At 37.5% G+C, this 15,373-nt stretch overlaps 1 protein-coding gene across 18 annotated transcripts in view; it reads right to left on the bottom strand.

The window, feature by feature from the left end:
- Positions 1 to 15,373, bottom strand: part of tns1b (tensin 1b) — a 230,586-nt gene that overhangs the window by 26,353 nt on the left and 188,860 nt on the right. For all 18 annotated transcript variants that reach the window (XM_047815141.1, XM_047815136.1, XM_047815143.1 and 15 more), the window contains 3 exons: positions 13,264 to 13,393; positions 12,689 to 12,754; positions 12,491 to 12,607 (listed from right to left, as the gene is read on the bottom strand). In XM_047815141.1, coding sequence (XP_047671097.1) covers positions 12,491 to 12,607; positions 12,689 to 12,754; positions 13,264 to 13,393 — 313 coding nt within the window. The remainder of the gene's footprint in view (positions 1 to 12,490; positions 12,608 to 12,688; positions 12,755 to 13,263; positions 13,394 to 15,373) is intronic.

Genomic DNA, 15,373 nt, shown 5'->3' with positions numbered 1-15,373 from the left:
AAAGCTTGTCAGAAAATAAACAGTCTCTATAAAAGTATAATTTAAAGCATGGGTTCCAATGATAAATCTTGGAAACACTGCACATAGTATTTTTCCTGCATCAATACGACCATTTCTACTCAAAAATGGCTGTAAATTAGCAAATTGTTTGGAGCAGGTGTGTTAAAACACTAAAATATACAAGGTAGGAGGTTTGTCAGCAACCTGTGAATTCAGGAACCTGTGCTTTAAGAATGTACAATAAGTTTTGTTTATTTATTAGTTACTGAAATGTACAGTACTGTCAATATTTGTTGTAGAAACCATCATTATGGCTACTTCTTTCATATCATTTTCAAAACCTGCTCTTCTGTGCTAGTCAGACACACCTTCACTTGCACTATGTCATACCAATGTACCACTCAAGGGCCTTTCCAAACTTATTGGCTGAAAGCTCCAGTTAGCTTGTTTTATTCAGCCCAGGCTTAACGCCAATACTTCCCTTTAATAGCCCTGCCTGGAAAAAGTGAGCCTTTTCCCTAATCACCCATACTTTCCCCTTAACTAGAACTCTAAAACCCATTTGTGAGTCTTTCCAGCATGCTGAGAAGCAACGTTTTAAGCGCTGGGTCAACACACCCATCGGAAATCTGAGTGAACAACACATCATGCATAACTGTTTACTAAGTAAAAGTTAAACTATGACATTTGCTATGGCGCCGAAGGCAAGGTCTCATATTCTATATATTCCTAAATACATCCAAATGACTTAATAGTGTCATATGAAGACCTGATGCAGTCACAATCTTTATATGACACTTAGCGTTAGAGATGGAAGGTGACACACCTCTATCTTGAAAAAGGAACTGCCTTCTATTTCAGCATGCATTTTACCACCTATTTACATGCACCTGTGATCTGCCATCATTCCTACATTCGACATCAACATCCTCCCTTCCCAGTCATCACCTGTATAAATAGCAGAATGCCAACAAATATTAGAAGAAGTAATAAGTGTTAATAATACTATAGAAATACAGAAATACCTGTCAAGGTGTCAAGGTCTGCAGGTTCGGTATAATTTCTTAATCACTTTATGAGCTGCAGTGTTCTTCTTCTATAATGTTCCACTAACTGAACATTAGTGAGCTGTGGAAGGGGAGTTGCTTTGGCTCACCCCTCACACTCCTCCCACTAAGGCCACCAGACTGATTCTGACACACTCCAGTAGAGAAGCTTTATAATGGACCGCCTGTCTCTCACTCTCTTTCTTGCTCTCTTTCTGTTTTCTGTAACCTGACTGTGAAGGGTGTGATTTTATCCTCTTCCCGATCATTAACTGACATCTAATGCCATGAAATCATACAAAACAATATCAGCCCCTCTGTCACTTCTTTTAGATTCATTTGCTCAAACACTTTACCTTATACCAGACTTAAACATGTAATAAAACGTAGATGTTCAGACCCTCAGAATTCAGAATTAACCACACATATCCAAGGAACAGGGAAAAAAGAAAACCAGAAAAATGACATAGCATGGGAAACCCAGCAAGAATAATGTGAGTTTATGTGTAAATGAGTGGCTCCATATTGTTTGGATCACACAGTATTGGGAATGACATGACCCCTCTTCAATACATCATACACAGCAGACCTGATCTTGCGGCAGAACTAACATCTCCTGCATGGACTCCAGTTCTGAGCCAGTTGGCTGTTTATAGGACAGTCTGGCCAGCACACCATAGAAATGTTCCTCCCATTCTGCCATGTTAAAAAAGTGAACAGAGTGTTCTTTTTTTTAAATGCCACTTGCAGCAAGGAGCAAAAGAGAGAAATAGAAAACATCATAAACTGATTGAAAACAGAAACTGTTTAAACCAATCCACTTCCTCTGCATCAGTGACATCTGATTTTCATGAAAGATACATACCAAGCCAACACATTAAACTGCATTCAGAGACCACAGTTTTCCTTATGCGTCAGAGTTCCATTATGCAAACAGTTCTCTGAGCAGAGCTACACAACCAGATACTTTGAGCCTTTATTTTTTTTTCACGGCTATCCTTAGATTTCCTAACACATTACACATTCCTATATTGTATCCCTGCACAAAGCTAAGGTGATTTATTTAATTGATGTCTTGATGAATGATTGTGAAGACTTGGGCATTGAGAAATGCTGCATAGATTAAGCCCCGATTCACAACATGAGCTTATAAGAATAATAAGGAGTATGATGAATGCTTTTAGATGAATTCCTTGTCTACAGGTAATGATTTCCAGGGGAGTTCCACTGTATTCAGCTTGCTGTTTGTTTAAGAGTGGAAATGTGGTTGAATGCTACAGTATATGCAACCTAGATTCAGCTAGAACAATGATTTACAAGTGCAGTAAAGCAGCCCTATGAGTGTACCTACATGACTCCTAATTTTATCCTTGTTTAATTAAACCTACTAAAAGCCAGCAGGCAGAATAGTATCTGCTTTAACATTAATTCATTGATGTCCACTGATGGCTAGTCAATGGTTGAACCATTAAAGCACTCTTGATCTCAAACTCTAAAGCTTAGGCAGTTCTCAAGGACCTGATGCTGGCTCTCATCCAAACTCTATCAGGACAATGCCTTCGATTCTGTACAAATCTGTAACGAGGGACGGAAAATGTCAAAATCTTATATGTTCCAACATATAAAAAAGTAAACAGGAAGATTTCAAATGCAAAGTAATAATATTTAGCTTTCAGAAACGTGTACCTACAAACTGCTATGTAAACAAAGTTGCTATGTTTTAACGATAAGATAAAAAGGGGAATTTAAAATGAGAGTAAAGGAATCTAAAACTCAAATATGCAGTACATCATATTAGAATTATATTGCAGTGCACGAGCTAAAATGTTTCCTGCAGTGACTGCAAACTGCACGCTGCCCTCTGTTATACGAGCTAATTATTATAGGTTAAGTAAGGCAACAGGAATGCCAACAGGTCCCTTGAGATAAGTTAATTTACATCTCTTTGCAAAGAGGCAGGAAGTTTGAGGGGGTCTGACCACTCTCCAATGCCAGGAGGACACACGCAATGCCTTGATAGCTGCAGGCATGCTATATGAGAAATAGTCCTCACACTAATCATAAACAAAGTGACTATATTAACCAGTGGCCAGCATAATTACTAGAACCCTTCCTTAATGAATGCTGTGAATGTATTAAATAAACATATAATAATTAAACCAATAAAACGTATTTAATACAACTACATGTTAATAATAGTATTTTTCCTAGAAATACATGTCACAAGGACTGAAAATTCTTAAAAAATATTCAAAATACATGCAAGCAAAAATAATATTTAGTAACTACGATCCCAATTAAATGTGTGTTGGATCACCCGGTGCAAGGGTAAAACCGGAGCTGTTAAGTGGCAATGCTGCTCCACTGTATTACACACAAACATACATTTTTTTTTCCATTTGCTCTCAGTCCGGTGGAACTTGCTTGCTAGCTAACATACGGGTGTGTGTTTAAGGTGTCGGGCTACCAGTCGGAAGGTTGTGAGTTCAATCCCAGGTCCCCCAAACCTCAGCAAGTCCCTTAACCCTCAATTTCTAGGGTGTATACATATAATGGAAGTAGCTCTGGATAAGTGCGTCTGCCAAATGCTGGAAATGTAACTGCCTGGATTTCCTGTTTGTGCCTAACGTTCGAATTCAATTTGTCATCCATTACCATAGGAAGAAAACAAAAATTCCTTTCAGCATAAAACATACAAATGGTTGTTGACCTACACAAATCAGGCAATGGATATAAACAAATACATAAGCAGTTAAAACCCCATTAAGAACAATTAGAGCAATAACAATTCAACAGTTCCACATTTGCCAGGAACTTCACCCATTGGTGAAGGAATGAAAATTAATTCTAGCAGTATTGAACCACCAGTATTAAACTTTAGCAGTATTCTATTCAAAATAGGTTTTTAAAATAGTAATTATTATAATGGGATACAAGATATAAGTGCACCGGTAAAGAGAACAGAGAGAGCTTGTTGTATCATGTAACAATTAGTGCAATAACAGTAAATCTGAGTGGCAGAGAGAAGCACAGGCAAAGACTCTTAAATACAGTGGAACGCAAAACCGTCTGCTTGCAAAAAATGTATCCGGAGGTCTACTTGATCCACTTCACAATCCAATCAATGTATTTGATTTTATTGTATGCTGAAAAGAACTGAAGAGCTGCCTGACATGACTCCAGACTCCGCATCTCCACATTAAGCATTAAAGAAACTGCAATTGCACTAGAAGTGTGTTGGCTCTTATCTCAGCTCAAGCTGCCATAATAGCACCTCTTAAGTACAACACATTAAATATGCATTAAAGATGTTTTGGACCGTCCACTTTAACAGCAAGATATAAAAGTGTTGGACGACAACAGGATGAGAAAAAAATTATCCACTGAGCCACGGTGAGGTCAGATATTCATCTAGTGGGAAGTGCTGAATGTGGCTGCATCATCAACACGAGGAAAACTCTTTGTATTCATACAACAGGAGTGAAAAAAAGTAAGATGGAGATTACTAAATCCACCCTCTGGCCTTCCCACCTTCTCAAAGGGCAAATACCGCACCAACATTTTAGAGTGCAAGACATATTTACATGAAATAATCATAACTTTTAGAAGATGCAGTGCTTTAGTTCTGACTGGAGAATTTTAAAACCATCAGCAGTCTCTCAATACTTTATGATATAAACCTGCCGTAGACTAAATGTTAATTCCGCGTTTGATAAAATATTATAGGACATCAAGCCAAATCCAAACCCTTTGCATGTGAGTCTGCTCCATGTGAGTCAGGTTTAAAGCCAAACATTTTATTAGCCATGACGTAGCATGTCAGGAAAAGTAATCAAGCTCCACTAAAAGACAGGGCATGCAGGAAGCCACTCTCCGTTGGCACTGTGACCAGCTGTGGTACTTTAGAGACCAAACATGGTAATTCTACACACACACACACACACACACACACACACACACACACACACACACACACACACACACACACACACACGCGCGCGCGTCATGAAGTTTCTCTCTAAATCTTATTCGAATTAATATCGTGAAAGTCACATAAACTGGGCTGCACAGTACAACGATATTTCCAGTGTCAAAAAACTCTTCTCGCTACTTAGTGTGTGTAATATTGAAAAATATTTCCCATCTGACAAAGCCATCTCCATCTAATCAAGTCATGCAAAATGAGAAAAATGCCTATAATAGATATTACCTTTAATGGCACTGTCAGTACTTGTAATTCTACCAAAACAAGATGTTATTTCTACATAACAACATGGTGTGTCTCATAATCCTCGCAGTCTTTTAATCAGACAAAGCTAGCATTAGTGTTAGAAATCCCGTTTTTAGGCCATAATCTCGAGTTTCTAATGGATTTCTCTGAAAATGTTTGAAAATGCAAACATCAGTTGCATTTTTCATGTAGTCTCGTGTCTACGATGGGTGAAAAATCTATGCATTAAAAAACATAAAAATAATTTGATAAACGGTAAGAAATGTCTTATTTCTTATGTTAATTATGTCATGAAGAGTAAATTCTAAATGCTTTGTGTATATTCTGTCCATGCATATGTTGCCATAGTTAATTGCATTATTTCTTTCTTATTCTTTCTTTCTTTCTTGTGACCTACATGACCTCCATCATGAAATTCATGTCAAGTCACACAATAGATAAAGATATAATTTAAAGAAATTAGAAAGTTAAAGAAGTGTTTAGAGTTTTCACGTTTTGTAAATGTTCAGTTATATTCATATAACAATAAAAACATGATTCAGATCTTTATTTCTCATGACACCTTATTTATCTATTTACTGTATATACACAAAGTTTTCTAACCATCTTCTTGTGCCTGAGTTGTGTATATATTTAAATCTCATACTCTTATAAAATGGCTGTGCAGTTACTAAATGCAGATAAAGGGAAACTATTTTCAACTGAAAGTTTATCTCGATGAAACAGCCACATTTAGAAGTAGCCAAAGGACTGTATGTTCCGCGGACATTTTGTAGTACGAGTGAGACGGCTTGCTTCTCTCTTGAAATGATTAGTTCCTCATTTGCTCGTGAACCCTAATTCCATAAAACTTGGGCTCACTAAAATGTTCCACTAGTTCAACTACCTGAGAGAACAGCAATTAAAGAACTGCAATTAAAATTGAGGCTGGAGGCAACTCTGTAAATCTGACAGACAATAATGTAATTATTTACTGGCTCACTATTAAAATCATCATTGCTGAGCTTAGCATTTGGTTTTTGTCCCACAACTAACTCAAAAACCAGTAAATGCTAAAAAAAAAAAATAAAAAGTCGATTTCTGATGTATTTCAGTTCATTTCAGTATATCAAAAGTACAAGTTGAACATGTCTCTGGGGTTTACGGTTAAAAAATATACTATAAAAGAGATAACACTATCATTCGCTGACCTCACAATATATCAGAGCAATGATTGGTTAACAATGTCTCTATGGACTAGTCTATGAAAACTAATGGGTGGAGAATGAATGGTGCCAGAGACACAGTCACATAAATATCAACACCACAGCCATCTGTTACGGGTCAGAGAAAGCTATTTAGGGAGACTATCTGACCCATGCCGAGGTATGCGTAGAGGCCTGGAAAACATGAAGGAAACAAGACAATTGTGTATTATAAAGTCAGAAGGGGTGAATGAGATCCTTTCCTTCTGTTGTTCTCCACCCAAACTTACAGTTCCCATCAGACTTCTCTAATGCCGAAGAGGATCATAATTACAGCAGCTGGAGAAATGGTGTATGTTCAGAAGTAAATCTCGACCCAAGTACGAGACTTGCTACAGTACAATTCCCTCAGAAGGACAAGTCAATAAGGCTTTAAATGGCTTTATTTCCACAAAATGCACTGACTTCCAAGGTTACTCAGAAACATTGAACAATAAGTTGCTGGGTCTGTTATATAGTAACAAGTCAAGCTGATACATGTTTCAGTTGATTTAGCTGCACTGTTACACAACTCTCACTGTCTGGACTCAGAGCAATTTAATCAGTAAATCCTCCGCTGATGAAGAAGGATTACTGTATTCGTAAAAATAAGATTAATCATTTATCATCTGTGTAGACTAAGCGGTTAAACCTGCTATTTTCTCAGTAAACATGCAAGTTTATGCCGGCTTTAAACCGTTCAAGTCATGGACCATGTCTACTGCTGGGCAAGTTTCAAAGCAAATTGTATATGTTAGAGTAGGACAGCTGCATTGGCGTGTGATAGGTGAAATGGCAGAGTAATTCAGCGAGGCCAAGCTCAAAGTCAAGCTGAGCGGGAAAAGCAAATGCGCCCAGCTGATACAGGCGCTCATTGCTCCCTGCCAGTCCTTCGGTCACATTCCTCATGTGTGCAAACCGAACAAATTGGTGACAATTCCGTCTCGTGTCTGCAAAACAACCGTAAAACTCGGATGGACCACACACATATCACGTGCATCAACAAACGTCTTTTGGAGAGTCACGTCCGTGAAGGAGAATGAGAAACGTGCACTTCTGGTGTCATGTGTTAACAGGTGGAAACTATAAAATATTCGGCACCATGCTGACAGGCCTGTCTCCGTCATGAATGCTTGTTAAATGTCATGAGCTCAGAGTCTGTCTAGCATCCACATAGAAAGGGTTAATGTGTATATGAAAGCCTTTGCTTCTCCATATTGTTTATTTTGATTATATGGATCTCCTAGCAGCTATAAGAAGGGAAAATTAGATCCAATCTTGCTACAGACACATTTATATATGTAGGACATGCACAGCTAACCACACAAACACAGCATAATGGTTTTCTGTGAAGCCCAGCTGCACTTCAGCATGCAGTACAAACACTGCGGTACTCAAATAGCTGATCTGAGACTCGAAAACTGTTAGGAGCAGCATTTAAAGACGTGTTAACCACATTCAATCTAACTTTGTCAGAATCAGTCTGGCCTGTGATGGTTTGAAAATATTTACCACAGTGTGGCTTTTCTGCTGTGGCAAAAAGCTGTTAGGGCAGAAATGAGGCAATTATTGTACAATTACACAGCTTAAACAGTACACTTAAAACCTGGTTAGTCACAAGGATACTGTATATATAATACCTAAATTCAGATTACCTTTAATGTATAGTGTCCTAAAAAATGCTTCACATTGTAAAATTCGTAAAAATTTTAAATATAAATTTAGCATAAATCCCGCAAAAGGTAAAACTGCACTTCGACTAAAGGATGCCAACAAACACACTGGTAGTATAAAAGTAAGTACTATATTTATATTCAAATTGTTCTAAAATAAACTGATTTATAAACCGAATTTTGATGAACACCAGTTTCTATCAGTTTAATTTTGAAGAAATTAGTCTCACTGAAGGGTTCTGAGAGACTCGCAGGTACAAAGCAAAAGTTGCAAATCAACAATATTCAAAAAGCCACCCTGTAAGTCATATTTCAACAGTAAAAACTTTAATCTTACAGTATGATCAAGCTGCAATCATCTCGTTTTAGTGCAGCTTTCCATGTGACACAACACTGTGTGACAAAAATGTGTGATCTCCATAATAACAGCACAGATGAAATGTTAGAAAAGTTAGAAAAGTATTAAAGTTCAAGGCCTACCTCTGGACAAACAGCATTCACTGGTTTATTATCCTTCAAAACCAGCCTTGTGTCTATTTCTAAGCACCAGCAGATCTGAGCTCCTGAAATGTGTGCATAATGAACAGAAGCTACTGCGTCACTCCTTCTCTAGTGACAGACAACAAAAAGAGCTTTGCTATCTAGAGAGGCTGGAGGAGTTGTCTGTGGCTCTCTCCCTTCCTCCCCGACACAGCCTGTCCGGTCTCATCTCCCCACCTCCACACTTTTTTCACACCCAACCATTCGGAAAATGTCGTGACTATGGACTCTGGACAAATATAAAGCCACGGTAAACAAGACCTTAGTGGTGTCTCCTGTGAGCAAGACCGTGAGATCTGGGGCACTCTGCATCCCTTGGAGAAACGGGAAACTCTTTTGCAGTCACGTCCTTAGTCTCTCCCTCGGGCCCTGTTTTATAGTGTCGTTAATGTCTTTTATCTTTTTTTGATCTGACTAATGAAAATAATCCATCTGGCCGCATATTAGTATATAATCACAACAGCTTGTGTGATTACTGCATAGGAGGTGAGTGTAAGGCATTTCAGCTGTGGGTCGTTGGGTCACATGGAGACTCTATCTGACAGTGAAGTGTGTGCTGTTAAATCCTAGCCTCTGAGGTCATTGTGGACAGATGATAAGCAGCATATTACCTACATTCAACATGTCAGTGGAGATAAAAACCTTGACCTGCGTTATCCTACTCATTTATAGACCAATCGACTGCAATTATGGCACACTGGCCTGAAAAAATGCTGCAATAGCCTTAATGGTTATTCTATATATGCAAGCATCATACACTCTTTCTGAATAATTATTTTCCATCATTCATTGTTTACAAAACAAATGTGTAAATGTTTGCAGAACGTCTGTAATATAAGAAGAATAAAAGCATAATCAGCATTTTTATTGGAACTTTGGCTTGGAACTTCAATGGGACAGTAGTGGCTCAACTGGTTAAGGCTCTGGGTTGTTGATCAGAGGATCAGGGTTCAAGGCACAGCCAAGCTGCCACTGCTGGGCCCTTGAGCAAGGCCCTCAACCCTCCCTGCTCCAGCCAGGGGTGCTGCATCATAGCTGCCCCTGCACTCTGACCCCAACCTCCTCAGTTGGGGTATGTGAAGAAAAGAATTCCACTGTGCTGGATGTGGCGATAATAAAGGCTTCTATGCCCTTCTATTCTTCTTCTAATATGCTAGTAATAATCAGATAATTTAGTGTAAATAGTATAATTAGAAATTTATGAAATGCCTTAATTTTATACCAGTCCAAATTAAATAAAAAACGATTAATATTTTAAGCATCTATACAATCCCTGAATATTGTATTTTCCATTTCTTAGTAATATAGCAAAAGTTAGTATAATTCTTCATCTTGTACAGCACTGCTCTAAGACTATATTTTAAGTTTTAAATATAAGTTTTTGTCTATTAAAAAAAGCAAAATTAATATCACACATAACACTCCAGGCAGAAAAGTCACCACAAGGTGACTGTTTCCTGATAGAGAAATATTCTTCTTCAGTTTCTATCTCACAGCACTAGCAAAGTGACGTGATAAGCTTTAACATAATAGGATGACGATCTAACCCATTATCTCACTCTGAATTCTGTCCTTTGGGTCTCATAGTACAGTGGAACTGTTTGTCCCAGTTCTGTGTGTGTCAGTATTCTGAATTCACTCTCTGTCTGTCCTACATCGCTAGAGCATGCATGTTGTAGAATGTTCTCTCGTATTCTTCTCCAGCTGGCTCACTGCCGTGGGCTGGCTGGAGGCGTGGCTAGTTAAAAACTCAAGTACTTGGCCTCTTGTCCAACGATTCCATCCAACCACAGAGACAGACTGGTTTACAGCACCATTTGGAAGGCTACAGCCCAAAGATCAGCATCCCCTTATTTCTGGCTGGCCTATTTAAAGCTAGGACTATTTAGCAGGATGGGATGTTTTATGGCTAGACATCTCAAATGACTTGGAGTGGGAACTGAAGTAAAAGAATGTGTGGTCTGAAAGGACTAAAGCCTTGACAATTTTGAACATACTGAAGAAGCGATAAATGCAGATATTGTTTAATTCCTCACATTCCTCGCACTTTCTTCTGTATACTGGAACACAATAGAATTAAAATAGCATATTGTTTTGTATATTTTCTTTAGAATCAAAATAGAACTTAGAATAGAATAGTTTTGCATGCGCTATAGCTGTTTTAGATGACAACAACAGATAGATAGCCTTGGTCAGATACTGACCATCTCTAGGCAGTTGGAATTACAGAGGTGGCATCAGTGGCTAAAATCTGGAATGTGCTATATGTGGCCTGCTGACCCCACAGACACAAGGTGGGTTGGGGGAAGGAGCCAGGATCTGGTGGCCAGCCATGCTTTGGTCAGGTGTCCTCACACCATCTTCACAGTTACATCCCATTTAAATAACAGGCACAAAAACAATGCCTGTGTCTGTTAATGATTTGTAACGCATGCTTTTACATTTATATTTTTTAAAACTTGGAGGATGAGGAAGTCAAATCAGGACTCTGGAGTGCAGTTTAATATATTATGTTTAGAGTTAAACCAGATTACTAATGCAACTAAATTTGGGTTGTTAGTAACTAACACTGTCAGTAATGCTGAATTTATCCTAAAAATGTATGATCATTGATTGTGTGGTTATTTTCATATAATGGTGATGTTCTACTTAAATAACACACAACATGACTGTTTTCTGAAAATACACACAAAATCAATGATTATACATTTTTATGATAACTACAGGATTACTAAGAGTGTAAATCCAAATTGTAAAAAATAGTTGCGTTAGTAATTTAGTCGTTTCAGAATAAGATTGGAGTATTTTTTTCTGCCCTTTCTTTATGCTTCTCCATTGACACTACCATATTTGTAGTTCTGCAAGTTGTGAGTAATCCTATGCCATCTTCCTAATGGTATCTTTAGAAAAGCTGGGGATGTTGTAGCCTAGTGTTTCAGGTGTTGGTCTACCAATCAGAAGGTTATGATTTCGAGTCCAAGGTCCACCAAGCTGCCACTGCTGGGCCCCTGAGCAAGGCCCTTAACCCTCAATTATCTCATTTGTATAAAATTAGATAAAAATGTATGTCGCACTGGTTAATAGTGTCTGGTAAAAGCAATGTACCAGCACATTACAAAAACCTGCATAACAAATTTATGACACTAGCAGAATTTGCTTGAACTTGGTCACCTGTTTTTGGTCACAATGACTCAAAAACCCTTACAACCAGGCTTTAGTCAAGCAATCAAGCCAATTTCAATAAGGAATTTAATGTGTTAGTTATATCAGAACAGTGTTAACTCAAATAATGAGGAAAGAAAGCAAACGTGCAATTCATTGCATGGCTTCATCTTATTTTTTTAAACATGTTTGATCTCTGCGTGATGAGACACGTGGCCGAACACGTCTTGTGGATGAATTTAGTTTAGGAATGTGAGGAAAGCACTGCTAACTCTATTAGAGCTGATTGAATCAGTCTCTCTGTCTCTCACACACTGACAGTGTATAGGAGAACTTATTAAAGCTGCTCACGCAAACAGAACAATCATGGAAAGAAATCTTGGGCCAAAACTCTTGCCTGCGAGTGCATGAAAATTGATTAGAAAGGGTTTGATGCTGGGGAGAAAAAAAGCTTAAAGTGACACAAAATGTCATAATCTCATTGGTTGAAATCTCATTGATGAATAAACAGTATAAGAAACATACAATAAGAAAAAAAGATAATCCCAAAACCTGCACTGAACACACTGGAGAGAAGCTTGAATTATTATTATTATTCTTTTTTTGAGTACTCACCTTCCAATGAGTCTTCATATCGCTGATTAAAGTTTTCATAGGAATCCCAGCGAATCAGAGGATCCTGGGTATTGTAGTCAACAGAAACACTGGGCCCATTCTCCAGATGGTCCATTCCTTAAGAATAATGAAGCTTTTTAGCTCACTGCTTAAAATCGATTGTATTTCAGCAGAAATATTTTATTTAAAAGTAGTTACCTTGAATTTTCTCTGGACCAAAAGAGAAGACAAACTCTACTTTTCCATATTCAGGAAATCTATCGTCTGAAAGAGTAAGTCAGAACAATGGTAAAACTCTCTGCTGCCTAGAACTGTTTAACATGATGTAGCAGATTGTTATTCGACTGAAACATCTATCATATATTACCCTGATTATGGAGGTTAGATTACACATAAGTAAATAATACGGTGAAACAAGACATGTGGTATGGTGTTGTATGAAAACACCCATGAATAAGTTAAGGCTCTAGCATTGACTGTAAAGCACTGACACCGGAGACTCCTTCCAAAATTGCTAAAACACAGGTGTAAGTTGTTACCATAGAAACTATAACGTATTCGAATGAGCCATATAGCTGTAAATAATGTGTGTCCAGTCTTGGTGTTAAAGAAAATCAATCAACATCTTTCAGTCATCATCGTCCAATTGAGTATTCAACAATAATGTGATAGAATTGCATTAATAATTGATTAAATACAGGATTTACAGGAATGGTACCTTTAGTAAATGGCATTTTTTAAAATTATTTAAAAAATAATAGAGAACATTTTACCTTTAAATGTCTCATCCAGCTCATCCTTGCCAAAGACCAGGCCTAGGTCATGGACAGCACAAGTATGAAACTGCACTCTGAAAATGACGTCTCTGGAAGGGCCACGGAAGCGCTTGTGATAACATTTGAGCTGCACAGGAAAACAGATAACACTAATGTAAACTATTACATCATCCTTTGTCCTTTGGAAAAATAGAAAAATAAAAATAAAAAAAGGAAAAAATAAGAAAGTTGGAAATGCACATCTCCCTGCATTTTATAGCGGTTCTCTCTCTGGTCTCCTTTACACAGAATGTACAAATCTAAAAATATGTGGTCCTCAAAACTATTAAGCCTTATTATACAGTCCATTTCCATCAACTTAAGAGGCTTGAAAAGCTAAAAGCAGTGCCGGAAATGCAGTTTGTGGCCTGGCACAGGCCTGCTCTACACATTTTAAAGGGCCCCAATGTTAACAAGTACTAAGAACCCTGTATAGCTCTGTTACTTACTGAAACAATGTGCAAAAATGAATCTGTGGCCAGAACAGAAGCTGTCTCCACCGTTATGGTATATCCAACTCCCAGAAACATCCCAGTGCTTATATCCATTACAAGCAAGCCCCATTACCTATCTCAGATTAGATTTTGGTTCTAGATTGACACGGAATTTATCAGTTTTCCCATGTAATAATTCCAATACAAAAGTCCTATAACTCTATATCTGATGTAGAATTTGAGAATGCCTGTCCAAACCTCAGATGAGGAAATAAAAATGTCCTCAAAGGACTGTCTGGACTGACAGATTGACAGAAAACACACACGTTTTCTTCTCTCAGAAACTGAAGGAAAGTAAACAAGACAAAATGAAGGAAGGTGGGAAAGGAAGCCAAATATCTTGTGGCTTTGAGTCTCTACATTTATGTATTCCAAGCTATCACAGGTATTGTGTATTCTAAAGTGCATAGAATACAGAGATATGTATTGTATGAGTCAATCAGCATTACAGATGTGTATATAAGGCAAAAAAAAGTACAATGGCTTTCTCAGATGCTGTAATTTGGCCATTTTCTATTATTTAAGGGTTTCTTAGCTATACTTTCTTTTTCTGAATGATGTTTCACTTCTGTGTGGATTGCAATCAAAAGCAAGGGTTGTTCAAGACCAAGACTTAATCAAGACCACAGCTAGTGGAGTCAAAGTCACCACTAAAGATGACAGTATGGACAGTATAAGACTGAGACCAGAGGCTAATATTATACTGCTGAATGTAGTAACTTTTCACCCTAATACAAAATTTCCAAAATCCTATTTGGTATCAGCATTCTGTACGAAATGGTACACTGGGCAGAAAGTACAAATGACATAATGTCAGTCAACATTCTACGAACAAATATAGCTACCCATTACGCACACGTGTATTTATTTATTTATTTTTATTTTAATTTTTTATTTTTTTCAAAAAAAAAATTAAAGGCACTATATGCAGAAATAAACATTTACATGTTGTACTGTAATGAGAACATTACAGGGTGAATTAGGTCTTGCTCATAGAATCATGTCATAGTGTTTTTTTCAAGTCTTCATAGGCTGAGACCATACTGACCAAGACGATACTCATAATGTTCAAAAAATTTTCTAGTATGTGAAAGTGTCTTGTAAGCAGACAGAGTTACTTTATTTGCTCCACTTTTCTTCAGTAGTCATCAGGTTCAATTAGAACACAGTTCATATTGATTCACTGCATCCCTTATTGCTAATGCCAGTATGTTAATTTCCTGGCACACATAGTCTTTCAGCTTCTAGCTCTATTAAGTCACCTTCATTTTTTTACATTTATTTATTTATTTTACTTTTTGCTAAGGACAGTTAAAGATGAGCTCATCGTTAAGATGCTGCTGTAAAAGCAAAACATTAGTGCTAATTAAATGCATTACTTACTGTAGGTAGACAAATTACCCAGCTCACTGGCCACTTTCTCAAAAAGGTTGAGGTTGAAATAAATCTGTTCTGGCATTTTTTCAGTCTGTAAAGCAAAAGCCTTTCTCCTACATCATTCATAAAAAGGTAATCTGTCATCTCAGGTAGTTTTTCCTTGTTAATGTCACCTCTGGTTTGCTTTTTACCGATCC

This window comes from Tachysurus fulvidraco, chromosome 6 (assembly GCF_022655615.1).
Source record: "Tachysurus fulvidraco isolate hzauxx_2018 chromosome 6, HZAU_PFXX_2.0, whole genome shotgun sequence".
Taxonomy (NCBI): Eukaryota; Metazoa; Chordata; class Actinopteri; order Siluriformes; family Bagridae; genus Tachysurus; species Tachysurus fulvidraco.
Note: the sequence above shows the minus strand (reverse complement) of the source record. Positions and strands in the feature narration are given on the sequence as shown.